Genomic DNA, 26745 nt, shown 5'->3' on the forward strand with positions numbered 1-26745 from the left:
GCGGGAGGACCCAGCCCCGGCTGGCGGGAGGACCCAGCCCAGCCCGGCCCGCCCAGTCCCTCCTGCCGGCGGTGAGCGCTTCCCGCGGAAGCAGCGCGGTCGAGCACCGCCCGTTCCCAGGACCATGTCGGCCTTTGGGCTCCTGTGGCCCCGAGTCATCTTATTCGGAGACTCCATCACTCAGGTGGGAGAGATCCCGGCTTCAGCTTCAACCCGGGACCGAGGCTTCACCTCCCCTTTCTGGGCTTGTCACTGGGCGACCCACTCAGGCCGGGTGATCCCTGCCCACCCCCCAGGACAGGATGATTCCTGCCCACCCCCCAGGACAGGGTGATCCCTGCCCACTCCCCAGGACAGGGTGATCCCTCCACCCCCACTCCCCAGGACAGGGTGATCCCTCCCCACCCTCACTCCCCAGGACAGGGTGATCCCTCCCCACCCCCACTCCCCAGGACAGGGTGATCCCTCCCCACCCTCACTCCCCAGGACAGGGTGATCTTTCCCACCCCCACTCCCCAGGACAGGATGATCCCTCCCCACCCCCCAGGACAGGATGATCCTACCCACCCTCCAGGACAGGGTGATCCCTCCCCACCCTCACTCCCCAGGACAGGGTGATCTTTCACACCCCCGTTCCCCAGGACAGGGTGATCCCTCCCCACCCTCACTCCCCAGGACAGGGTGATCCCTCCCCACACTCACCCCCCTGGACAGTGTGATCCTCCCCACTCCCGAGGACAGAGTGATCTTCCCCACCCTCACCCCCAGGACAGGGTGATCCTCCCACTCTCACTCCCCAGGACAGGGTGATCCCTCCCCACCCTCACTCCCCAGGACAGGGTGATCCCTCCATCCTCACCCTCCAGGACAGGGTGATCCCTCTGACACTCACTCCCCAGGACACGGTGATCGTTCCCACCCTTACCCTCCAGGACTGGGTAATCCTCCCCACCCTCACTCCCCAGGACAGAGTGATCCTCCCCACTCCCCAGGACAGAGTGATCCTCCCAACTACCCAGGACAGAGTGATCCTCCCCATCCCCCAGGACAGGGTGATCCTCCACACTCCCCAGGACAGAGTGATCCTCCCCACCCCCCAGGACAGGGTGATCCTCCCCAGGACAGAGTGATCCTCCCCACCCCCCAGGACAGAGAATCCTCCCCACCCTCACTCCCCAGGACAGGGTGATCGCTCCCACCCTCACTCCCCAGGACAGGGTGATCCCTCCCCACTCTCACTCCCCAGGACAGAGTGATTCTCCCACCCTCACTCCCCAGGACAGGGTGATCCTCCCCACTCTCACTCCCCAGGACAGGGTGATCGCTCCCACCCTCACTCCCCAGGACAGGGTGATCCTCCGCACCCTCACTCCCCAGGACAGAGTGATCCCTCCCCACCCCTACTCCCCAGGACAGGGTGATCCCTCCCCACCCTCACTCCCCAGGACAGAGTGGTCCCTCCCCACCCCCACTCCCCAGGACACAGTGATCCTCCCCACCCTCACTCCCCAGGAAATGAAATGAAATGAAAATCACTTATTGTCACAAGTAGGCTTCAAATGAAGTTACTGTGAAAAGCCCCTAGTCGCCACATTCCGGCGCCTGTCAGGGTAGGCCGGTACGGGAATTGAACAGCTGGTCTGCCTGGGTCTGCTTTAAAAGCCAACTAATTAGCCCTGTGCTAAACCAGGACACAGTGATTCTCCCCACTTCCCAGGACAGGGTGATCCTCCCCACCCTCACTCCTCCGGACAGGGTGATCCCTCCACCCCCACTCCCCAGGACAGAGTGAGCCTCCCCACCCCCATCCCCAGGACAGGGTGATCCTCCCCACCCTCACTCCCCAGGACAGGGTGATCCCTCCACCCTCACTCCCCAGGACAGTGTGATCCCACCCCCATCCCCAGGACAGAGTGATCCTCCCCACCCCCATCCCCAGGACCGGGTGATCCCTCGCCACTTCACTCCCCAGGACAGGGTGAGGGTGATCCCTCCCCACTTCACTTCCCTGAACAGGATTATCCCGCACACCGCACTCCCCACCTCACTCCGCAGGACCGGGTGATAGTACCCACTTCACTCCCCCAGTGTAGGGTGATCCCTTTCCCTCAGGACAGGGTGACCCCTTCCCACCTCACTCCACAAAATCGGGTGCTCCCACTCACCACAGAACAGGCTGCATAGGATATGGGATCAGCCTCTCACAATTGAATAGGTTACCAAGATTACAAATGTTTCAGCTTGAGACAGTGGCTGGGTGGGGAGAGCAGGTAATGATATCGAACATTTGGTTGCCATCACACTTGTGCCAACTTCTTGAACAGCTACAATGCAGTTCCACACCCCCATATCTTTTTGTACTTTAGTTTTATAAATATTTTATCCATTGTCCTTTTAGTTTTCCCAGCTGTTTCTTTTAATACTCTAATTTCAAAACCATTAAGACTCTGATAATTATCTTAAATCTCATTCTTTTCTCCATTACTATCAGTCCACTAAGTTCCTCCACTTGACTTATTTTTTGGTCCCTTGACCTGCTAATCGCCTTGTCCTGTTCCTTGTTCTGTTCCTGTGTGTATAATGACCCGGGATGCCAGGAATCTGGTATTCATCTGAGTGAGTTTAAGGGCAGCACGGTAGCATGGTGGTTAGCACAATTGCTCACAGCTCCAGGGTCCCAGGTTCGATTCCGGCTTGGGTCACTGTCTGTGCGGAGTCTGCACATCCTCGCCGTGTCTGCGTGGGTTTCCTCCGGGTGCTCCGGTTTCCTCCCACAGTCCAAAGATGTGCAGGTTAGGTGGATTGGCCATGCTAAATTGCCCTTAGTGTCCAAAATTGCCCTTAGTGCTGGGTGGGGTTACTGGGTTATGGGGATAGGGTAGAGGTGTGGACTTGGGTAGGGTGCTCTTTCCAAGAGCCGATGCAGACTCGATAGGCCGAATGGCCTCCTTCTGCACTGTAAATTCTATGTAATCTATGAATGAACAATCGCAAAATACTTGCAAAACCCGACTTGGTGATGACCAACTGAACACTGTAATGCTGTATCACTGATATCCCATCATCCACATCAACGCACTAGTTGGCTGAGTTGACTCACATTGTTTCCACCTCCATTTGCTGCAATTGGAATGTACAAACACACAATTTAGGGGCAGGAGTCGGCCACTCGACCCCTTGAGCCTGTTCCACTATTCAGTAAGATCATGGCTGATGTGATTGCAACCTCAACCCCACATTCCCACCTATCTTTAACTCCCCTGCTTATCAAGAATCTATCTAGCTCGGCCTTAAAAATATTCAAAGACTCTGCTTCCACTGCCTTTTGAGGAAGGGAGTTCCAAACACTCAGGACCCTTTGAGAAGAAAAACATTGTTCTCTCAGTCTATGATGGGAAACTCCTTGGGCGGGATTCTCGGTTCCTGGGGCTAAGTGCCGGCTCCCACGGCGAATCCGCGGGAGGTTCACGCCAAATAAAATCGGCGCAGGTACCGATTCTGGTACCAGTGAGGGGCTAGCACCAGCGCCACGTTAAACGCCCACGGAACGCTTTGAGAACGGCCGGAGACTGACTAGGACCCGGGCAGCGTATGAGCACAGCTGACGTCCTGCACCGGTCACGCTGTACAACATTGTGCTGGCCGTACGCATAACCGAACCCCCCCGACCACCCCACACCAGTCCCCCCAGCCCTGGCAGAGGCTCCCCTGGCCAGCTGCACGGTTCCTGGCCGAGTGTGATGGTGCTGGACACAGCCGGCACGCCGGCTCGGACCTCATGTGTCCCGCGCCGTCGGGAACTCGGCCGATCGGGGGTGGAGCATTGTGGGTGGGAGGCCGATGAGACACTAACAGCATTGCGACTGGGCACGGCGCGGGTCACGATGTCGCCGGTTTGGAGGGTCAGAGAATCGCAAACCGGCGGCAAACCAGTTCCGGTGTGGGAATCGATTCTCTGCCCGATTGCCGATTCCAGTGTGGAAATCAATTCTCTGCCCGATTCCAGTGTGGGAATCGATTCTCTGCCCGATTGGCGATTCCGGTGTGGAAATCGATTCTCTGCCCGATTCCGGTGTGGGAATCGATTCTCTGCCCGATTCCGGTGTGGGAATCGACTCTGCCCGATTCCAGTGTGGAAATCAATTCTCTGCCCGATTCCGGTGTGGGAATCGATTCTCTGCCCGATTGGCGATTCCGGTGTGGGAATCGATTCTCTGCCCGATTCCGGTGTGGGAATCGATTCTCTGCCCGATTCCGGTGTGGGAATCGATTCTCTGCCCGATTCCGGTGTGGGAATCGATTCTCTGCCCGATTGGCGATTCCGGTGTGGGAATCGATTCTCTGCCCGATTCCGGTGTGGGAATCGATTCTCTGCCCGATTCCGGTGTGGGAATCGATTCTCTGCCCGATTCCGGTGTGGGAATCGATTCTCTGCCCGATTGGCGATTCCGGTGTGGGAATCGATTCTCTGCCCGATTCCGGTGTGGGAATCGATTCTCTGCCCGATTCCAGTGTGGGAATCGATTCTCTGCCCGATTGGCGATTCCGGTGTGGGAATCGATTCTCTGCCCGATTCCGGTATGGGAATCGATTCTCTGCCCGATTCCCGTGTGGGAATCGAGTCTCTGTCCGATTCCGGTGTGGGAATCGATTCTCTGCCCGATTCCGGTGTGGGAATCGATTCTCTGCCCGATTGGCGATTCCGGTGTGGGAATCGATTCTCTGCCCCATTCCGGTGTGGGAATCGATTCTCTGCCCGATTCCGGTGTGGGAATCGATTCTCTGCCCGATTCCTGTGTGGGAATCGATTCTCTGCCCGATTGGCGATTCGGGTGTGGGAATCTATTCTCTGCCCCATTCCGGTGTGGGAATCGATTCTCTGCCCGATTGCCGATTCCGGTGTGGGAATCGATTCTCTGCCCGATTCCCGTGTGGGAATCGATTCTCTGCCCGATTCCCGTGTGGGAATCTATTCTCTGCCCCATTCCGGTGTGGGAATCGATTCTCTGCCCGATTGCCGATTCCGGTGTGGGAATCGATTCTCTGCAAGATTCCCATGTGGGAATCGATTCTCTGCCCGATTCCGGTGTGGAAATCGATTCTCAGCCCGATTCCGGTGTGGGAATCGATTCTCTGCCCGATTCCGGTGTGGGAATCGATTCTCTGCCCGATTGCCGATTCCGGTGTGGGAATCGATTCTCTGCCCGATTCCGGTGTGGGAATCGATTCTCTGCCCGATTCCGGTGTGGGAATCGATTCTCTGCCCGATTCCCGTGTGGGAATCGATTCTCTGCCCGATTGGCGATTCCGGTGTGGGAATCGATTCTCTGCCCGATTGGCGATTCCGGTGTGGGAATCGATTCTCTGCCCGATTCCGGTGTGGGAATCGATCCTCTGCCCGATTCCGGTATGGGAATCGATTCTCTGCCCGATTCCCGTGTGGGAATCGATTCTCTGCCCGATTGGCGATTCCGGTGTGGGAATCGATTCTCTGCCCGATTCCCGTGTGGGAATCGATTCTCTGCTCGATTCCAGTGTGGGAATCGATTCTCTGCCCGATTCCAGTGTGGGAATCGATTCCCTGCCCGATTCCGGTGTGGGAATCGAGTCTCTGCCCGATTCCGGTGTGGGAATCGATTCTCTGCCCGATTCCGGTGTGGGAATCGATTCTCTGCCCCATTCCGGTGTGGGAATCGATTCTCTGCCCGATTCCGGTGTGGGAATCGATTCTCTGCCCGATTGGCGATTCCGGTGTGGGAATCGATTCTCTGCCCGATTGGCGATTCCGGTGTGGGAATCGATTCTCTGCCCGATTGGCGATTCCGGTGTGGGAATCGATTCTCTGCCCCATTCCGGTGTGGGAATCGATCCTCTGCAAGATTCCCATGTGGGAATCGATTCTCTGCCCGATTCCGGTGTGGGAATCGATTCTCAGCCCGATTCCGGTGTGGGAATCGATTCTCTGCCCGATTCCGGTGTGGGAATCGATTCTGTGCCCGATTGCCGATTCCGGTGTGTGAATCGATTCTCTGCCCGATTCCGGTGTGGATATCGATTCTCTGCCCGATTCCCGTGTGGGAATCGATTCTCTGCCCGATTCCCGTGTGGGAATCGATTCTCTGCCCGATTCCCGTGTGGGAATCGATTCTCTGCCCGATTGGCGATTCCGGTGTGGGAATCGATTCTCTGCCCGATAGTTGATTCCGGTGTGGGAATCGATTCTCTGCTCGATTCCAGTGTGGGAATCGATTCTCTGCTCGATTCCGGTGTGGGAATCGATTCTCTGCCCGATTCCGGTGTGGGAATCGATTCTCTGCCCGATTCCGGTGTGGGAATCGATTCTCTGCCCGATTCCGGTGTGGGAATCGAGTCTCTGCCCGATTCCGGTGTGGGAATCGATCCTCTGCCCGATTCCGGTGTGGGAATCGATCCTCTGCCCGATTCCGGTGTGGGAATCGATCCTCTGCCCGATTCCGGTGTGGGAATCGATCCTCTGCCCGATTCCGGTGTGGGAATCGATCCTCTGCCCGATTCCGGTGTGGGAATCGATCCTCTGCCCGATTCCGGTGTGGAAATCGATCCTCTGCCCGATTCCGGTGTGGGAATCGATCCTCTGCCCGATTCCGGTGTGGGAATCGATCCTCTGCCCGATTCCGGTGTGGGAATCGATCCTCTGCCCGATTCCGGTGTGGGAATCGATCCTCTGGCCGATTGCCGATTACGATTTCGCCATTGGGCAACAGAGAATCCCGCCCAATATTTTTTAAACAGTGACCCCAAGATTCTCGCACAAGAGGAAACATCCTCTCCACATCCACCCTGTCAATCCCCCTCAGGATCTTATAAGTTTCAATCAAGTCACCTCTTACTCTTCCAAACTCCAGCAGACACAAGCCTAACCTGTCCAACCTTTCCTCATAATTGAACCCTCCCATTCCAGGTATTAATCTAGTAAACCTTCTCTGAACTGCTTCCAACGCATTTGCATCTTTCCTTAAGTAAGAGACTCATACTGTGCACAATACTCCAGATGTGGTGTCACCAAAGCCCCGTATAACTGAAGCATAATTTCTCTACTTTCGTATTCAATTTCCCTCGCAATAAACAATAACATTCTATTAGCTTTCCTAATTACTTGCTGTACCTGTATACTAGCCTTTTATGATTCATGCAGTTGAACACCCAGATCACTCTGCATCTCAGAGCTCTACAATCTGCCACCAATTAGATAAAAATGCTTTCTTATTATTCTTGCAAAAACGGACAATTTCCCACATTCCATTCCATTTGCTGGATTGTTGCCCTCTCACCTAGCCTATCTACGTGCCTTTGTAGCTTCCTTATGTTCTCTTCATAATTTACTTTCCAACCTGTATTTGTGTCATCAGTAAATTTAGCAACCACACCTTCAGCCCCTTCATCCAAGCCATTTATATGAATTGTAAAGAGCTGAGATTCCAGAATCGATCCCTGGTGGCACACCACTCACCACATCCTGCCAACTGGAAAAAGACCCATTTATGCCAACACTCTGTTTTCACTTTGCTAGCCAATCTTCAATTCATTTCAATTTGTTACCCCTTACACCATAAGTTTTTATTTTACGCAATAACCTTTGATGTGGTGCCTTATCAAATGCCTTTTGGGAATCTAAGTACAGTTCATCCACTGCTTCTCCTTTATCCACAGCACATAAGATAGATGTTAAGCTAAGTGCCCTGTAGTTTCCAGCCTTCGGTCTCCCGTTTTGAATAAAGGAGTTACATTTGCTATTTTCCAATCTAATGGAACTGTCCCCGAATTTAGGGAAATTAAAAAAAATATATTATCAGTGCATCACCTATCTCACTAACCACTTTTTTTAAGACCCTAGGATGAAGTCCACCAGGTCCCAGGGACTTGTCAACCCTCAGCTCCAACAATTTGCTCAGTACCACTTCCCTGGTGATTGTAATTCTCCTGAGTTCCTCCCTCCCTTCCATTTTCTGATTTACAGCTACTTCCAGGATGATACTCGTGTCCTCTATAGTGTAGACCAATGTAAAATACGTGTTGAATTCATCTGCCATCTCCTTATTTTCCATTATTAATTCAACTGACTCACTTCCTACAGGTCCAATGCTCACTTTGTTCATTTGTTTCTTTTTTAAATATCTGATTTTATATTTGTAGCTAGCTTTCTCCCATACTCTAATTTTTCCTTCATTAGTCATTTAATTATTCTCTGCTCTGCTTTGTATTCTGTCCAGACTTTGAATCTGCCACCATTGCTAGGTTGTTTCTGTTGGTGATTCACCTGTAGCAACACTGTCAAATAAAACTCTTTTAATCACTTCATTCCATCCTGGGACAAGTGGTTTAGAGGCTTGAGGTCATGCTGACTAAAACGTTGCGATCATTCATAGCTCAAGAATCCACAAGGTTCTTTCCAATGGAATTGCTATAGAAATGCTGACCACCCTTGATGGCGACAGGGTTTCTACCGTGCTCAGTGTTTCCAGCATTTTTTGGTGTCGTTTCAGGCAGGAATGGAATTCAACTCACTATAAATTTATTAAATTTAAGTCTCAGCTTTAATTCCATCATGAGAAGTTTCAGCAATTACCTGCAGTGTAACAACTCACACCATAGAATATGGCAGTCTCATTTCACCCGGGTGGTGGGCTGGAGGAAGAGAGGAAAGTCTGATTTAAACCATTTGTGCTGCCTGAGCTCCCTGCGAAATGTACTGTGATGTGATGTGATGCTGAAAAGTTGCAGCAAAATCAGAATTATTTTAATTGTCTAATTGTGCAACTGTATTCTTATTGCTCCCTAGCGTTCCTTTGATCAAGGAGGCTGGGGTGCTGCAATCGCAAACAGACTTGTTCGGTAAGTGAAATACCTGTCTATGATGCCATGTCTGTAAAGGAGCTGTCTGTCATAATTACAGCAATTGTGTTGTCAGTAGGATTGAAATATGATACCGCAGTTCTACCTAACTGTAACTTTAAAGAAGCAAAAGGAATAAAAAGAGAACAGCATTTTGCTACTGCCTGACAACTTGAAAAAGCCCCATTAATGCCCACTTTCTGCTTTCTATTCAGTAACCAATCCTCTGTCCATGCTAATATATCACCCCAACTCCATGAGCCTTTATCTTGCTTAATAACTAATCATTTGAGTGACACCTTATCGAATGCATTTCGGAAATTCAGGTATACTACGTCTACTGGCATCCTTTTATTTACCCTACAAGTTACATCCTCAAAAAACTCTTATTAAATTTTTCAAGCAGAATTCCACTTCTGATCATACTATGGTTTTTCTAAATGCATTGTTAGGACTTTCATAATAATAGATTCCAGCATTTTCCCATCAACTGATGTTAGGGTAACTGGCCTGTAGTTCACTGTTTGTTCTCTATCTCCTTTCTTGAACATTTGGCAACTTATGGGCAGCACGGTAGCACAGTGGTTAGCACAATTGCTTCACAGCTCCAGGGTCCCAGGTTCGATTCCCGGCTTGGGTCACTTTCTGTGCGGAGTCTGCATGTTCTCCCCGTGTGTGCGTGGGTTTCCTCCGGGTGCTCCGGTTTCCTCCCACAGTCCAAAGATGTGCAGGTTAGGTGGATTGGCCATGATAAATTGCCCTTAGTGTCCAAAATTGCCCTTAGTGTTGGGAGGGGTTACTGGGTTATGGGGATAGGGTGGGGGTGTGGGCTTGGGTAGGGTGCTCTTTCCAAGAGCCGGTGCAGACTCGATGGGCCGAATGGCCTCCTCCTGCACTGTAAATTCCATGATTCATCTATGATTATCATGTAATGGGACTGTTCCTGAATCAAAGGAATTTTGGAAAATCATAGCTAACACATCCACTATCTCGTTTAGAACCCTTCCCCTTAGGCCATTAGACCCTGAGTTTTTGTCAGATTTTGGCCCCTTAAGGCTCTCCAATACTTAATCTCTACTGATATCAATTTCCTCATTGTTTTGAGCCCTTTAATTTAAAAAAAAAAAAAATTTAGAGTACCCAATCATTTTTTTCCAATTAAGGAACAATTTAGCGTGGCCAATCCACCTAACCTGCGCATATTTTGGGTTGTGGGGGTGAAACTCACGCAGACAAAGGAGAATGTGCAAACTCCACATGGATAGTGACCCAGAGCCGGGATTCGAACCCGGGTCCTCAGCGCTGTAGTCCCAGTACAATATCTCAAACTTCACCCCCTTAAAGAGGGCAGCCTTAACCCGGTTAAACCCGGCCCGCCTCATTGCCAGGTCTGTGCCCAGGTCCTGAAATACCTGTAGCTTGTTCCCTTGCCAAGTGCACCTCCTCGTCTGCCTCGCCCATCTCAAAAGCTTTCCTTGTCCAGGAAACTGTGCAGCCACACCACCATCGCCCTCGGTGTCTCGCTCGCCTGCAGATTCCACATCATTGTCTCGTGCACTTGGTTAACCTCCAGGGGCCAATCGAAGGCCCCCTCCCCCATCAACGTTGCCAGCATCTTAGCCACATACGTGCCGCCCTGCGCTCCCTCGATGCCTTCTGGCATCCCCACAATTCGCAGATTTCTTTTCTCCTGGAGCAGTTCTCCAAGTCCTCCGCCTTCTCCTTCAGCCACTTTTGGGTCTCTCGCATCACACGCATCTCGACCGCCAACGAAGAGAGCTGCTCCTCATGCTCCCCCACCATCTCCTCCACTCTCCGAATGGCCTGGCCCTGGGACTCCAGCATCTGCTTCTCACGGTCAATTCCCACTTTCAGAGGCTCTACTGCTCTGGCCAGATCCTCCTGGGCTTCCCTCCTCTGCTGGCAAAACATCTCATTTAAGAAGTCCACCAGTTGCTCCGTCGACCACCGCGCAGAGCAGGACAGGCCCTTTACCCTCCGCCAACTTAACCTGTGGCGCACAAAGTTCTCTTGCTCCAAATGCTCCCTTCTTTTCAAACCGCTTCTGGTCCGTGGATCCATCCACCAGCCACACCAGTGGAGTCTCACTTTCTCCAAACACTCCTGCACCCTTTTTCATCAAAACTTTCACCCTACGAACGGGGACAAGGTCCGAAAAAAACACATTGAGCGGGAGCTGGCAAATGTGCAACCACTCACTCCAAGGCCGACACTGGAAATCTCTTTGTTTATTCTTGCTCGCGATTGGAGCATGTCATTTTCAAATTTAACTTGGAATTCAATGGTATTATGATCACTATTTCCCAGTGGATCTTTTACTATGACATTACTAATTAACCCTGATTCATTACACAATAATCAATATGAGGATAAATTGAATGGAGTCAACAGCTGGGGCAGAAAGAATTGATGAGAAGAAAGTTAATCACTAAGTTTTTGAAAACAGGGAGGGATGATAAAGTGAAAGGAATTGCAATGAGGAGGGATATAGGGGCTGGTTTAGCTTAGTGCGCTAGACAGCTGGTTTGGGATGCAGAATAAGGCCAGCAGCGCGGGTTCAATTCCCGTACCAGCTTACCCGAACAGGCGCTGGAATGTGCCGACTAGGGGCTTTTCACAGTAACTTTATACTTGTGACAATAAAAGGTTATTATTATTATTAATTTCAGAAATTGTACCAATCATGCTGGAGCAAAGAGGACAGCGAATGGCGAATACAGCAGTATTAAAGCAGTGAAGGATGTTAATACAGAGAAACATAGAAAATAGGTGCAGTAGACCATTGGTCCCTTCGAGCCTACACCGCCATTCAATATGAACATGGCTGATCATGCAAATTCAGTATCCCATTCCTCTTGATCCCTTTAGCCGCAAGGGCCACATCTAGCTCCCTCTTAAATATATCCAACAGCTTTCTGTGGTAGAGAATTCCATAACTTCACAACTCTCTGAGAGAAGAAGTTCTTCCTCATCTCAGTCCCGAATGGCTTACCCCTTATTCTTAGGCTGTGACCACTAGTTCTCGACGTCCCCAATATCGGGAACATTCTTCCCGCACCTAGCCTGTCCAGTCCCATCAGGATTTTCTGTGTTTCTATGAGATCCCTTCTCATTCTTCTAAACTCCAGTCAATCCAGTCTTTCTTCAAATGTCTGTCCTGTCATCCCAAGAAGTAGTCTGGTGAACCTTTGCTGGACACCCTCAATAGCAAGAATGTCCTTCCTCAAACTAGGAGACCAAAACTGCACACAATTCTCAAGGTGTGGCCTCACCAAGGCCCTGTATAACTGCAGCAAGACATCCCTACTCCTATACTCAAATCCTCTCACTTTGGAGGCAGGCATGCAATTAGCTTTCCTCACTGGCTGCTGTACCTGCATGCCAACCTCCAGCGACTGTTCCACCATGACACCCAGGTCTCGTTGCACTTTCCCTTTTCCTAAATTGCCACCATTCAGATCATAATCTGCCCTCTTGTTTTTGCCACCAAAGTGGATAATCTCACATTTACCCACATTATATTGCATTTGCCAAGTACTTGCCCACTCAGCCAGCCTGTCCAAGTCACCCTGCAGCCTCTTTGCATCCTCCTCACAGCTCACACTGCCACCCAACTTAGTGTCGTCTGCAAATTTGGAGATATTGCATGCAATTCATTCGTCCATATCATTAATGTATATTGTGAACAGCTAGGGTCCCAGCACTGAACCCTGCGGTACCCCACTAGTCACTAATCACTGCTTGCCACTCTGAAAAGGACCAGTTTATTCCTACTCTCTGCTTCCTGACTGTCAACCAGTTTATCCACGTCAATACATTGCCCCCAATATCATGAGCTTTAATTTTGATCACTAATCTCTTGAGTGGGACCTTGTCAAAAGCCTTTTGAAAGTCCAGATACACAACATCCATTGGTTCACCCTTGTCCACTCTACTGGTCACATCCTCAAAAAATTCCAGAAGATTTGTCAAGCATGATTTCCCTTCAGTAAATCCATGCTGACTTGGACCGATCCTGTCCACGCTTTCCAAATGCTCAGTTATTTCATCCTTAATAATTGACTCCAGCATTTTCCCCACCACCGATGTCAGGCTAACCGGTCTATAATTGCTTGCTTTTTCGCTCCCTTTTTTAAAAAGTGGGGTTACATCAGCTATTCTCCAATCCATTGGAACTCTTCCAGAGTCTATAGTATGCTGGAAAATGATCACCAATGTGTCCACTATTTCTAGGGCCACTTCCTTAAGTATCCTGGGGACTTATTGGGTTTTAATCCCATCAATTTCCCCAATACAAGTTCCTGACTAATAAGGATTTTCTTCAGTTCCTCCTTCATGCTAGACGCTCTATCCTCTCGTATTCCCAGAAGGTTATTTGTGCCCTCCTTAATGAAGACAGATCCAAAGTAATTGTCAACTGGTCTGCCATCTCTTTGTTGCCCATTATGAATTCACCCGATTCTAAATGAAAGGGACCTACATTTGTCTTCACCAGTCTTTTTCTCTTCACATACCTATAGAAGCTTTTGCAGTCAGTTTTTGTGTTTTCTGCAAGCTTACTCTCGTATTCTATTTTCCCCTTCTGAATTAAACCCTTTGTCGTCCTCTGCTGAATTGTAAATTTCTCCCAGTCCTCAGGCTTGCTGCTTTTTCTGGCCAATTTAGATTCCTCCTCTTTGGCTTTAACACTATCCCTGATTTCCCTTGTTAGCCATGGTTGAGCCACCTTCCCCATCTTACTCTTGCGCCAGACAGGGATGTATAATTTTTGAAGTACATCCATGTGTTCTTTAAATGCATTGCCTATCCACCATCAACCCCTTAAGTATTCTTTGCCAGCTTATCCTAGCCAATGCACGTCTTATACCATCAAAGTTAGCTTTCTTTAAGTTCAGGACCCTCGTCTCAGATTAACTGTGTCACTCTCCATTTTAATGAAGAATTCGACCATATTATGGTCACTCGTCCCTAAAGGATCTTGCACCACAACGTTGCTAATTAATCCTCTCTCATTGCACAATCTAGGATAGGATAGCCTGCTCTCTAGTTTTTCGAGGAAACCATCCTTTATACATTCCAGGAAATCCTCCTCCAATGCATTGCTACCAGTTTGATTAGCCCAATCAATATGCAGATTGAAGTCACCCATAATAACTTCTGTACCCTTACTGCACGCATCTCTAATTTCCTTTTTGATGTCATCCCCAACCTCACAACTACTGTTTGGTGGTCTGTGCACAACTCCCATGAATGTTTTTTGCCCTTTGGTGTTCCGCAGCTCCACCCATAGATTCCACATTGTTCAGACTAATGTCCTTCCTTACTATTGTGTTAATGTCTTCTTTTACAGCAACGCTACACTACCTCCCTTTCATTTCCTTCTATCTTTCTTGATTATTGAATACCCCTGGATATTGAATTCCCATCCTTGGTCACCCTGGAGCCAGGTGTCCGTGATCCCAATTACATCATATCCATTAATGATTGTCAGGGCAGTTCATTCATCAACTTTATTACAAATGCTCCTTGCATTGAGACAGCCTTCAGGTTTGTTTTTTTGATATTTATTGCCCTTTTAGATGTAATGTGGCCCTTTTTGATTTTTGTCTTTGGTTTCTCTGTTTTCCACTTTTCTTTTTACTGCCTTTTGTTTATGTCCCCACCTTACTTCCCTCCAACATCCTGCATCGGTTCCCACCCCCCTGCCATATTTGTTTAAATGCTCCCCAACAGCACTAGCAAACACTCCCCCTAGGACATAAGTTCTGATCTTGCCCAGCTGCAGAACGTCCGGTTTGTACAGGTCTCACCTCCCCCAGAACTGGTTCCAATGTCCCAGGAATTTGAATCCCTCCCTCTTGCACCATTCCTCAAGCCGCGTATTCATCTTGGCTATCCTGCCATTCCTACTCTGACTAGCACGTGGCACTGGTAGCAATCCTGAGATTACTACCTTTGAGGTCCTGCTTTTTAATTTATCTCCTAACTCCCTAAATTCAGATTGCAGGACCTCATCCCATTTGCTACATATATCGTTGGTGCCGAGAGCACCAGGACAGCTGGCTGTTTGCCCTCCCCCTCCGAGACATCCTTGACCCTTGCACCAGGGAGGCGACACACCATCCTGCATTTATAGAGCTGAAGGAAGTCAAAATAAGATGACACTTGGCCATCAAGGCACTTCGTGGGGGTGAGGATCTTGAAATTGTTTTGTAAGGGAACAGTGGATCTGAGCAAAGTTAAAGGCCATGGACGCAGGTATGGATGAGGGCAATGGCGTTATAAATCGAATTGCAGCTTGTCAAAGTGTCAGGAGAGTGCTAGAGCAGTCAAATCTCAAGGTAATAAAGGTGAGATTATAAATTGCTCTTAGAAAAAATGTATAGTTTCAAAGTAGGAATATGCAAGCAGAACAGATCATTGCATTCTGGACTTGTTGCCTCGTGTTTGACAACATTCTTGTTCTTACTTTATCACACAAAATTGTAATTTCTTCTTATAGAAAGTGTGATGTGCTGAACCGTGGTTTCTCAGGGTATAATTCAAAATGGGCCCTCAATATTCTGCCAAAGATTCTTACTCAACCTGCTAACCAAGGGACCATTGCTGCTGTTACAGTCTGTTTTGGAGCAAATGACTCCGCTTTGAAAGGTAGGCATTGCACACAATACCTCTACTTTCAAATCTATGCTATTACAAGCTTTTAGCAAGTATTTATCTACTAGAAGTATCCTGGCTACACAGCTGGCAGGGAACACTACCAAGGGATGGTGGTGTTACTTTATAGTCACAGGCTTATGTCCTCACATGATTCCACCTTTGCCCATTTCCAGCAGGAATGACTGAATAGTGATCAAAAGTGGAATACTTGGGTGTTTTTTCCTTTCCATAACATAAAGATGCTGAGGTTCAGTTGTAAAATTCCCTTCCACATTGCTGGGTGGGAAACAGCACAGGCCAGGAATTAGATTCTGCTTCAGCCAACCACTGGAAACAACCACTGAGACAGTGAGGAATGCTGGCTTTTAAAAAATATATATCTGTAATTGTAAATTACCTCGCACCTCAGGCGAGAGGCAAGGTTGAGAAAGCGGGGCCTTCATGAATAATCTCAGCCATTATGAGAAGTGAACCCGCGCAGTTGGCATTGCTCTGCATCACGAACCAGGTATCCAGCCAACTGAGCTAAAGCGGCCCTCCCTCTCCACATATACTGCCAGACCCACTGAGTTTTCCCAGCACTTTGTTTTTGTTTCAGATCTTCAACATCTACAGTATTTTGCTTTGATTTACTTAAATCCGGAGGATTTAAGACTGTTGATGTGTTGAAAAAAATCTTGCTAGATAACTAAAAGTGGCGAATTTTTAAAACCAGATTGCTCAAATCCTCAATTGGAAAATTGAGATAATTTATCAGATTATTTGTTTTTCTTTTTAAATGTTTACATGTCGTAAAAGACTGCTATAAACTCCTGCCTATGTTCACATGAAGTTGTATCAAGGTGAAATTGAAATTTCATTTTTAACGAAAAATGGAATAATGGATTTAATTGCTTCATGGGTAGTTTTGAGAGAGCTTTGTTGTATAATGTTCACTCTGCTGGTTTATCATTTGCCACACCACAGTGTGCAACTTATCCTTTTTATTTTGTGACTAGATGTGAACCCAGTGCAACATATTCCTCTCACCGAGTATGCTGAAAATCTGAAATGCATAATCGAATACTTGAAATCCATCGGCGTTTGTGAAGAAAAAGTGATCCTGATTACACCGCCTCCACTCGATGAGTCAGCTTGGGAAAAGGAGTGCATTGCCAAAGGTATTGGAAACACAAACACACACATTCATCTCCAGTTAATAAATTCAGTCATTGGAATCTGTAATTATTTAAATGCAATGGATAGAGCAAAGCAAATGACAAATCCCTCTCCTGAGATAAATGCCCGCCTCAGCATCCAAATACCATTTTAGATTTAAGTTTTGAAGTTTGTAGAAAATGAGAAGACATGCAGTGGGTTTCCCGACTGCGTGGGGTAGCCACATTGGGCGGCTGCGGGAACGGAGAATCCCGCTGCTGGCAGGGGCGCACCGCACCGGAAAACGTGGCTTGCAGACTGGAGAATCCACCCATTATTTATTCACTTTAAAAAAAAGACACCCTGCTTTCCACCTCCGATGGAAGATACTTCAGCTGAACTAAGAAGTTTTGATGAGATCAGAGCATGTTACAGCACAGAAGGTAGCCATTCGCACCATCATGCCGATACATGCTCTTCGAAAGAGCTATCCAATTAGGCCCATTTTCCTGATCATTCCTCACAGCCCAGCAAATTACCTCTTTCCAAGTATCTATTCAAATCTCTTTTGGAAGTTGCTATTGATTTATTTTCCAACTTATTTGGAAGTTACTATTGATTTATGTAACACCGCCAGAACCATCTGAAGTTTGCAATTTAAATCAGATTTCCGGATGGTTCGCAGCACAATTACCCAGAGGACGTTTGCACTTCTGGGCAGTTGCTGTGCAAATACATATCCCAACTAGGGTACAACCCCAATCTAACGTGGGTGGGCCCAGAAGTTACGGCACTATATTTTCACTCACTCAAGTAACCTTACTATAAGAAATAGAATCAGTAATAGACCATATGGCCCATCGGGCCTAATTCACCATTCAATGCGATCATGGCTGATCTTGGGCGTCAACTCCATTTTCCTGCCCGCTTCCCATATTCTTTAATTCCCCGAGAGATCAAAAACCTGTCTTTCCCAGCCTTAAGTGTATTCAATAATGGAGCACCTTCTGGAGAGAATTCTAAAGTTTCAGAACCCTATGAGTGAATAAATTCCTCATTGCAGTGCTAAATGATCAGCCCCTTATGCTGAGATTGTGCCCGGGGGGCGCTTTAGATTCCCGGACCAATGAAAAAATCTCTCAGCATCCACACTATCAAGCCCCTTCATGGTTTTGTAGGTTACAATGAGATTGCCTTTCATTCTTCTAAACTCCAGAGAATATAAGCCAAATTTACTCAGCCCTGATCCCAGTGATCGACTTACTGAACGTTCCCTGTACCATCTCCAATGCAAATATATCATCTCAAATATGCAAACCAAAACTTCACACACTACTCCAAATGTGGCCTCACCAAAACCCAATTCATTTGTAGCAAGAATTCTTTTTCTTGTACTCCAATCCTCTTGCAAGAAAGGTCGACATGCCATTTGTCTACCAGTTGATCACAACTTGCTTTCCAACATATATTATCTTCAGCAAATTTGTCTACACTACATTTGTTCTTTCATCCAAGTCATTAATATATAGTTGAGGCCCGACCCCTTTGCCACCCCAGTTTGCCAGTCTGATAATGGGCCATTCGGTTAACTGTTAGATAGCCAGTTTTATTTGTGACTACATTCCATACCCACTTCTAATCTGCTGGTACCTATCCAGAATCTGTGGAAATTTGGAAAATTACAACTAATGCATCCACTGTTTATTCAGCCACTTCCTTTAAGACCAAGGGATGCAGACCATTAGGTCCAAGGCACTTGTCAATCATTAGTCTTTCTACTACTATTTCCACTTGTGATAGTTATTGTTTTAAGTTCCTCCCCTTGGCACTTAATTTTCTACTCGTATTGGAATGCTTTGTGTCTTCTAAAATGCCGACATATACAAAATACTTGTTCAAAGTATCTGCCATTTTTTTATTTGACCAATTAGCGCTGTCTGACTCCAGCTTTTATGCTGCTAAAACATACATTCATCCCTTTGTATCCTGTAGACTTGACTATTCTAACACTCCTGCCTGGTGCCCCACATTCTAGCCTCTGTAAATTGAGGTCTCCCAAAACTATACTGTGTCTTAACTCACCGCAAGTGCTGTCTGACCTATATTTCCCAGTCTGGATTGAAAATTCTCACCCTGGTTTTCAAATCCCTCTATGTTCTTTTCTTACCCTACCTCTGTAATCTTCTCCAGCCCCACGACCCTCCATAATACCTGTGTTCTTCTATTTCTGGTCTCTTGTGCATTGCCAATTACAATTTCTCCACTATTGGTGGTCGTTCTTTCAACTGCTTGGACCCCAAGTGCTGGAATTCTCTCCCTATAGCTCTCTAACTCGCTTTCTCCCTTAAGAAACTCCTTAAAATCTACCTCATTGATCAAACATTTGGTCATGTGACCTAATATCTCCTTATGTGGCTCAGTATACATTGTTTTCTAATGCTCTTATTGTGAAGTTCTGTCATGTTATGGTCCCTCTACCCGAGGATCCTTTGGCATGAGATCATTAATTAAACCTGTCTCATTACTCATTATCCAATCTAAAATAGTCTGTTTCCTGGTTGATTCCACGATGCATAGTTCAAAGAAACTGTCCCAATAGAGTCTCTGAACATGTTTTCATGTCTAGTTACCAATTTGATTTGTCCAATCAACATGAAAATTAAAATTGCCCTTGATAATTGCTGCAGTACCTGTCTTACGAGTCCTGTTATTTATTTATTTTTTAATAAATTTAAGTATCCAATTAATTTTTTCCAATTAAGGGGCAATTTAGCGTGGCCAATCCCCCTAGCTTCCATATGTTGGGTTGTGGGGGCGAAACCCATGCAAACACGGGGAGAATGTGCTAACTCCACACGGACAGTGACCCAGAGCCGGGATCGAACCTGGGACCTCGGCACCGTGAGGCAGCAAGGCTAACCCACTGCGCCACCGTGCTGCCCGCCCTGTTATTTCTTGATTTATATTCTGTCCTACAGTTTAACTACTTTAAGGGGGACTATAAACTGCTCCCACCGGTGACTTATTTCCCTTGCCAAATATTATTGCCACCTGAACAGATTCTATATCTTGATCTTCTGAGCCAAGATTATTTTTCTCTGCTGTTCTCATTTCACCCTCCATTATCAGAGATACCTCTCCTCCTCTTCTTCCTATCCTTTCGAAATGTCAAGTAACCTTGAATATTCAATTCCCAACCTTGGTCACCTTGCAGCTTAGAAATAGATATATGATAGATAGCCATTATATTCTTTTTGTGTCATCAATTCATCTATCTTGTTCTAACTACTATGTGCATTCAGATAAAGAACCTGTAATTCTGTATTTGTACCATTTTCCCCTACTATGACCCATTTTGCTAGTCCACTCATGTTTGTACGGTCCTTCCCTTCCTGTCACATTTTAATTATCCATATCACTACCCTGAGAAGGTGTTATGGCACAATTGGTAGTTCCCCTGTCTCTGAGCTGTAAAGCCCAGGTTCAAGTCCCCCACCAGGACTTGATGGCCAAGGAAGGTGCATTCATAATGCGGTCAAACAGGTTGAGTGTCAACCTCTGTTCCAGGAATAATTAGCTATAGAAACAGACTATAGTTTGCCTTAGTGCACCACTGGGTGCAGGAAGAAAAGTGGAATATCACTACCCTGCATTATTGCTTTATCCTTGCTGTTTAACTTCCTAAATTTCCCCTTTCCTGAATGCTCCCTTCCTCCTGCATTCTCTCTCCCCTATTCGGTTCACAGAGGGATGGAGTTTAAGACTAGGGAGGTTATGCTGCAATTGTATAAGGTGTTATTGAGGCCACACCTGGAGTATTGTGTTCAGTTTTGGTCTCCTTACCTGAGAAAGGACATACTGGCACTGTAGGGTGTGCAGAGGAGATTCACTAGGTTAATCCCAGAGCTGAAGGGGTTGGATTACGAGGAATGGTTGAAGGATGCGGGGGGATCTTATAGAAATGTATAAAATTATGAGGGGAATTGATAGGATAGATGCAGGCAGGTTGTTTCCACTGGCGGGTGAAAGCAGAACTAGGGGGCATAGCCTCAAAATAAGGGTAAGTAGATTTAGCACTGAGCTTAGGAGGAACTTCTTCACCCAAAGCGTTGTGAATCTATGCAATTCCTTGCCCAGTGAAGTAGTTGCGGCTCCTTCATTAAATGTTTTTAAGATAAAGATAGATAGTTTTTTGAAGAATAAAGGGATTAAGGGTTATGGTGTTCGGGCCGGAAAGTGGAGCTGAGTCCACAAAAGATCAGCCATGATCTCATTGAATGGCGGAGCAGGCTCGAGGGGCCTCCTCCTGCTCCTAGTTCTTATGTAATCTTATGTAGGAAGAAAAGTGGAATATTACTACCCTGCATTATTGCTTTGTCCTTTCTGTTTAACTTCCCCTTTTCTGAAGGCTCCCTTCCTCCTGCATTCTCTCTCCCCTATTCTGTTCACAGTATTTGATTTACCACAGCACTGGTTCCAGCACGGTACAAGTGAAACCCACCCCAATGGAACAGCTCCAGTTTTCCCCAGTACTGGTGCAAGTGACCAATGAATCAAAACCCATTTCTCCCACGCCAATCTTTGATCCTTGCATTCAACTCTCTCATTTTTACCCTATGCCAATTTATTTATGGCTTTGATAGTAATCCAGAGATTATCAGTTTTGCAGTTCTGCTTTTTAATTCAGCCCCCAATTGATCATACTCCCTTAGCAGAACCTATCTCTTAGTGTTTCGTACGTCGTTGGTCCCCACATGGACCACAATAACTGGATGCTTTCCAAGTTAAGGACTCTGGACATGAGCTGTTTGTGCTACTCACTGCAATACTAGACGTGGCCACTTACGATAATGTGTCCTTTTTAGATAGTATATTGAACAGATATAATTCTGTAACCAACCAGTATGCTGAGGCCTGTGTCAAAGTAGCAACAGAATGTGGGACTGATGTGCTCGATCTCTGGAACTTGATGCAAATGGAGAATCGGGTAAGGAAAGAGAAGACACACTGTAAAAAAAATCCAATGCATAGGGTAGCACGGTAGCATAGTGATTAGCACAATTGCTTCACAGCTCCAGGGTCTCAGGTTCGATTCCCGGCTTGGGTCACTGTCTGTGCGGAGTCTGCACATCCTCCCCGTGTGTGCGTAGGTTTCCTCCCACAGTCCAAAGATGTGCAGGTTAGGTGGATTGGCTATGCTAAATTGCCCTCAGTGTTAGGTGGGGTTACTGGGTTATGGAGATAGGGTGGAGGTGTGGGCTTGGGTAGGGTGCACTTTCCAAGAGCCGGTGCAGACATGTTCGGCCGAATGGCCTCCTGCACTAAATTCTAAGAAATCTATAACACTTATAGGACATAATAAAGCTGGAAAGGAGTGATAAATGATAATGCGTTTGAATGTGATCCTTCTGGGTTGCTTCTCCACTCAAATTTTTTTCTTATTCATTCAAGGCACGAGTGTGTCCCTGGAAAGGCCCGCATGTGTTGCCCATCTCTAATTGCTCGAGAAGACGGCAGTGAATCGCCTTCTTGAACCATGGCAGTCCATGTGGTGTAGATACACCCGGTGTTGTTTTTGAGGGAGTACTAGTTTGACCCAGTGACTTGTGCTTGTAAAAATAAAGACAGGAAAGAAACAAATAAAATGCTGCGAGGAGAAAGAAACAGAATTAATGTTTCAGGTCAATGACCTTTCATCAGAACTAAATAAGTTAGAAATTTAAACATTTTTAAAGCAAGTGGATGGGGAAAGAGTGGAATAAGAATAAAATGGAAGACCTGTGGAGGTTAGAAGACACCGAATGACTCGTAGTGCAAGGCCAAAGAGTCATAATGGGACAAAAAGAAAACAATAAAAGTCAAGAGGGTGTGTGAATGGCAGACTAATGAACAGCTGTCCTCTGGGTGACACAGTGGTTAGCACTGCTACCTCACAGTACCAGGGACCTGTGTTTGATTCCAATCTTGGGTGACTGTGTGGAGTTTGCACATTCTCCCGTTTCTGCGTCGGTTTCCTCCCATAGTCCAAAAATGTGCAGGTTAGGTGGATTGGCTATGCTAAATTGCCTCTTGGTGTCCCAAGTTAGGTGGGGATAAGGCAGGGGAGTGGGCCTAGGGAGGATGCTCTTTCAGCGGGTCAGTGCAGACTTGATGGGCCAAATGGTCATCTTCTTCACTGTAAAGTTCCATGAATCTATGAAAGCAAAATCAAAGGAAAACCAAAACCTGCAAAATAAATGAGGGCAGAGATCTGAAATTGAGTGTTTTATTCTTTCCTGGGATGTGGACTTCATTGGCAAGACCAGTAATTGTTGCCCATCCCCAACTGCTTTTCTGAAGGTGGTGGCAAGCTATCTTCTTGAACTACTGCAATCCATGTAGTACAGTGAGTTTTTGTCAGGATTTTGGCCTAGTGACAGTGAAGGAAGGTTGATAATAGGTCCAAGTCAGCATGGTGAAACATTTGAGAGGCAAACTTGCAGGTGTTCCCATATGTCTGGCATCCTTGTCCTTCCAGGTGGTATAGAGGTTGCAGGGTTGGAAGGTATTGTTGAAGGCACCTTGGTGACTTGCTGCAGTGACTAGATGGTGCACAGCGAATCAAAGGTCAGCATGATGGGGAATAACAGGTAACCAGAAGCTGAGGGTCATGTTTTCAGATTTAAGAGATGTTCCTTAAAGTGGTCATCTATTCGATGTTTGGTTTCACCAATGTAGAGCAGACCATACCATGAGCAACAAATACAATTAATAGAAAGTACACGTAAATTGCTGTATCACCTAGAAAGAATGTCTGCGGCCTGAGATGTAAGGAGAATGGAGGTAAAAACGCAGGTATTGTATCTCCTCTGCTTTCATGAAAGGTTCCAGGAAGGAAACTAATTAGACAGAGTACAATTCAATGTTGTATCCATTAGCCAGTTGTTGACTCAATTAAAACTTGGAGAAACCAATCCCATACCAATGACTGAATAACTCTGGTGCAGATAATCCTGCAAGCTAATGCTCTAGTTTCTGTAGCTGGTGGTTCTAGTTCCACCAACTACAATGCACTGCTATAATTCCAGTTGAGTTATGCAACACAGTTTTGGCATGTCAAACCGCAACAGAATCTTTACACTTGTTGGTGGAGGGTTATTCCTCACCCTTACCCCTTGGTTCTGTTGTGGAACCCTAAACAATAGATTTCATGGGTGTATCACAATCCATTATGCTTCTTTAGAAAATCATGATTCTTGTTCCATTGTTTTCTCAAAATGGGGTGTATTTTGTACAAGTTATTTAGGTGTGGAAAAGCTCTTTAGAATTAAGTGGGGGGGGGGGGGGGTTGCAGCACAGTGGCAAGCACTGCTGCCTCATGGAGCTGAGGCCCCGGGTCACTGCCTCTGTGGAGTTGGCACATTCTCCCTGTGTCTGCGTGAGTCTCACCCCCACATCCCAAAGATGTGCAGGATAGGCCACACTAAATTGCCCCTTAATTGGAGAAAAAAAGAATTGGGTACTCCAATTTTTTATTTTTTTTTAAATTAAGCAGGGAATGCCCCATGAGGGAGAGGACATGTATAATCTATAAGGAAAACAAACTCTGGATATGTGAATCTATCGGCAGGTTTTAAAACATGGTGATAATGTTCTATCTGGCTGACCAAAATTTATTTATGATTGCATGGACACTTTAATTTTATTTCATGTAGAATAAACAATGCATCCTTCAGTTACAAAATGTTTTACCACACAAAGCAGTACAAATAAGTTGAACTAAAATTACTTGTATGAAAATAATGAGACATAAATCAAAATATTCATACAGTATTTGTGGTACACCCAGGAGAGTCATTGCTTAGTGTTTCACAGCAGGATTAAATTTAGTCTCTTCTACTTTGGGAAGAGAGTTGGGATAAGAATGCAGTTACCAAGCCTGCCATATGAAAGGTACATTTTTTATAACATAAGCTCATAGAAACATATTGGTAAATTACATTAAATTTGTATGAAAACTTGTCAGTGCTTTGGTGCATATTGGCAACATCATTTAAACAGTCTGATCGGACCAAGATTTGAATTTTCATAGCTATTATTGAGCTGCCATCTAAGGCAGTGTTCTCACTGGCTACCAACCAGTACTGTTGAAGCCAGTGGTATATGTAGATCTCTGCCTGTGCACTGCTTTCTTGACACAATATTACCAATAAGATTACTGGTACGTTTCAATGACTGCTGTGTTTGTCGTCATTTTAAAATAGCTTGTCTGTGAATAAAAAGTTATACATTTAGCGATCATTTGAACTGCATAACTTTAAAGGTCCATTTTTAAAATGTAATATAGGACTTTACCTCCTATCTTTCGGATGGACTGCATTTATCAGAAAAGGGAAATACGTTTCTGGAAAGCCAGTTGTGGCTCCTGCTGGAAAAGAAAATCGAAAGATTGCCGATGATCCTGCCTCACTGGAGTGAAATAAATCACATGAACCCCGAAGCCAGCCTACTGCTATAATTGAACCACTAGATGGTTTCAACACATTGAGCATGTCCAGGATTCATCTTCCATTGAATGTAGAAGCTGCAGAACATGATTTACAAAAAGTGACAGTAAATGCACACATCATACCAGATGGATACATCATTTATACAACTGGTGCACTTTCCGAGATACTAAATGAATTCCAGTTCCTGACACTATCTCAGCTATTCTTGCATAATGTTGTTCTGTGCAGGTTGACTATTAGTTTGTATATGTGATACCAGATGCTAGATTTTAGCTGTCAGAGGTGGGATGACAGAAGAAGGCAAGAGGATGAGGTCATTTCTTTAACTGGAGTAGCTGACTTGCTGCTTTGGAGGCGTAAGTGCCACCTCCAACCATGTTGATAGTGATAGTCAAAGCAGCAGCCTCATTGTCCTTGAGGGACTCCTGCAGAAGAGCTAATGCAAGCAACTACATTTAGTTGTGTAGCTAAACAGGCTAGCAAGACAGCATTAAATAATCAATTGGCTCGCTCTTGAGCAGTCTTGCTGAGTCAGTCATTATGGCACAGCACAAGCCCATTCTGCCCATCAAACAATCCAATCAGTTCTATTGCCCCACTTTTCCAAGTGTCCATCCAATTGCCTTTTGAAGTTATTGATAATCTCCACTTCCCGGTACACCTGCCATCAGGTGGCACCCTGAACAGAATTCCTAATTTATAGGATAGGCTTCAATCAGCTGTCATTTGCTGTGAGGAATACAACTTGGATATTGTTCCATTCAGACAGATAGAAAGGTCAGGTACCAATAAGAAAATGCAAGCAGGGCTCTAGTGGACACCTTTCTCATTAAACTGTCTTATTCAACAGGGAGAAACACAGTTTAACCTTTTAAAAACTTCTTCAGGTGAACATTTTGAGATTCACTAAATATTTAGTCTATTCTCAATGGAAAAAGAGTCACTCTTCTGGTCACCACACTATAAGAGGGATGACCAGAGAGGGTGCAGAGGAGATTGACCAGGAGGTTGCCTGGGTTGGACTGTTTCAGCTATGAAGAGAGACTGGTTCAGCTGGGATTGTTTTTCTGAGAGCAGAGAAGGCAGAGGGGGGGATCTGATCGACTTGTACAAAATTATGAGGGATGTGGATAGGGTAGATGGGAAGAAACATTTCTCCTTAGTAGCCGGGTCAATAACTAGGGCACACAGATTTAAGATAAAGGGCAGGAGATTTATAGGGAATTTGAGGAAAAACCTTTTCACCCAGAGGGTGGTGGGAATTTGGAAACCACTGCCTGAAAGGCTGGTAGAGGCAGGAACCCTAAGAGATATGAATAATGTACTGAAATCTGTATCATTAAAAGCTTCAAAATAAACATGCTAATTTAACAATTTGAAAATAATTTGCAGCAACCAATGTTGCGTGGGCTTCATTGCTTTGCAGCTTTCTCAAAGAAAAAACCTAACTGCTCCTACAACTTCCTGTGCCAGTATCTTTGCCTATTGTCTTATTCTTTTCAACATACACATACACAAACAAACAAACTTTACAATATAGTATGCTTGAGGTATGAGACAACACTCA

The 26745-nt window shown here is 46.2% G+C and overlaps 1 protein-coding gene across 4 annotated transcripts in view; it reads left to right on the top strand.

Annotated features, from left to right (window-relative positions):
- iah1 (isoamyl acetate hydrolyzing esterase 1 (putative)) overlaps positions 1-26745 on the top strand; it is a 32954-nt gene continuing 6209 nt past the window's right edge. The window contains exons 1-6 of one of the 4 annotated variants that reach the window (XM_072498759.1): positions 1-184; positions 8819-8871; positions 15395-15543; positions 16551-16712; positions 21555-21676; positions 22141-24940. In XM_072498759.1, coding sequence (XP_072354860.1) covers positions 125-184; positions 8819-8871; positions 15395-15543; positions 16551-16712; positions 21555-21676; positions 22141-22209 — 615 coding nt within the window. In that variant the 5' untranslated portion in view covers positions 1-124 and the 3' untranslated portion in view covers positions 22210-24940. Of the gene's footprint in view, positions 185-219; positions 2271-8818; positions 8872-15394; positions 15544-16550; positions 16713-21554; positions 21677-22140; positions 24941-25015; positions 26564-26745 lie in introns of those variants that run through there. The other 3 variants (XM_072498757.1, XM_072498758.1, XM_072498760.1) reach the window with 3 other exon arrangements.

Source organism: Scyliorhinus torazame, chromosome 4 (assembly GCF_047496885.1).
Source record: "Scyliorhinus torazame isolate Kashiwa2021f chromosome 4, sScyTor2.1, whole genome shotgun sequence".
NCBI classification, from domain to species: Eukaryota; Metazoa; Chordata; class Chondrichthyes; order Carcharhiniformes; family Scyliorhinidae; genus Scyliorhinus; species Scyliorhinus torazame.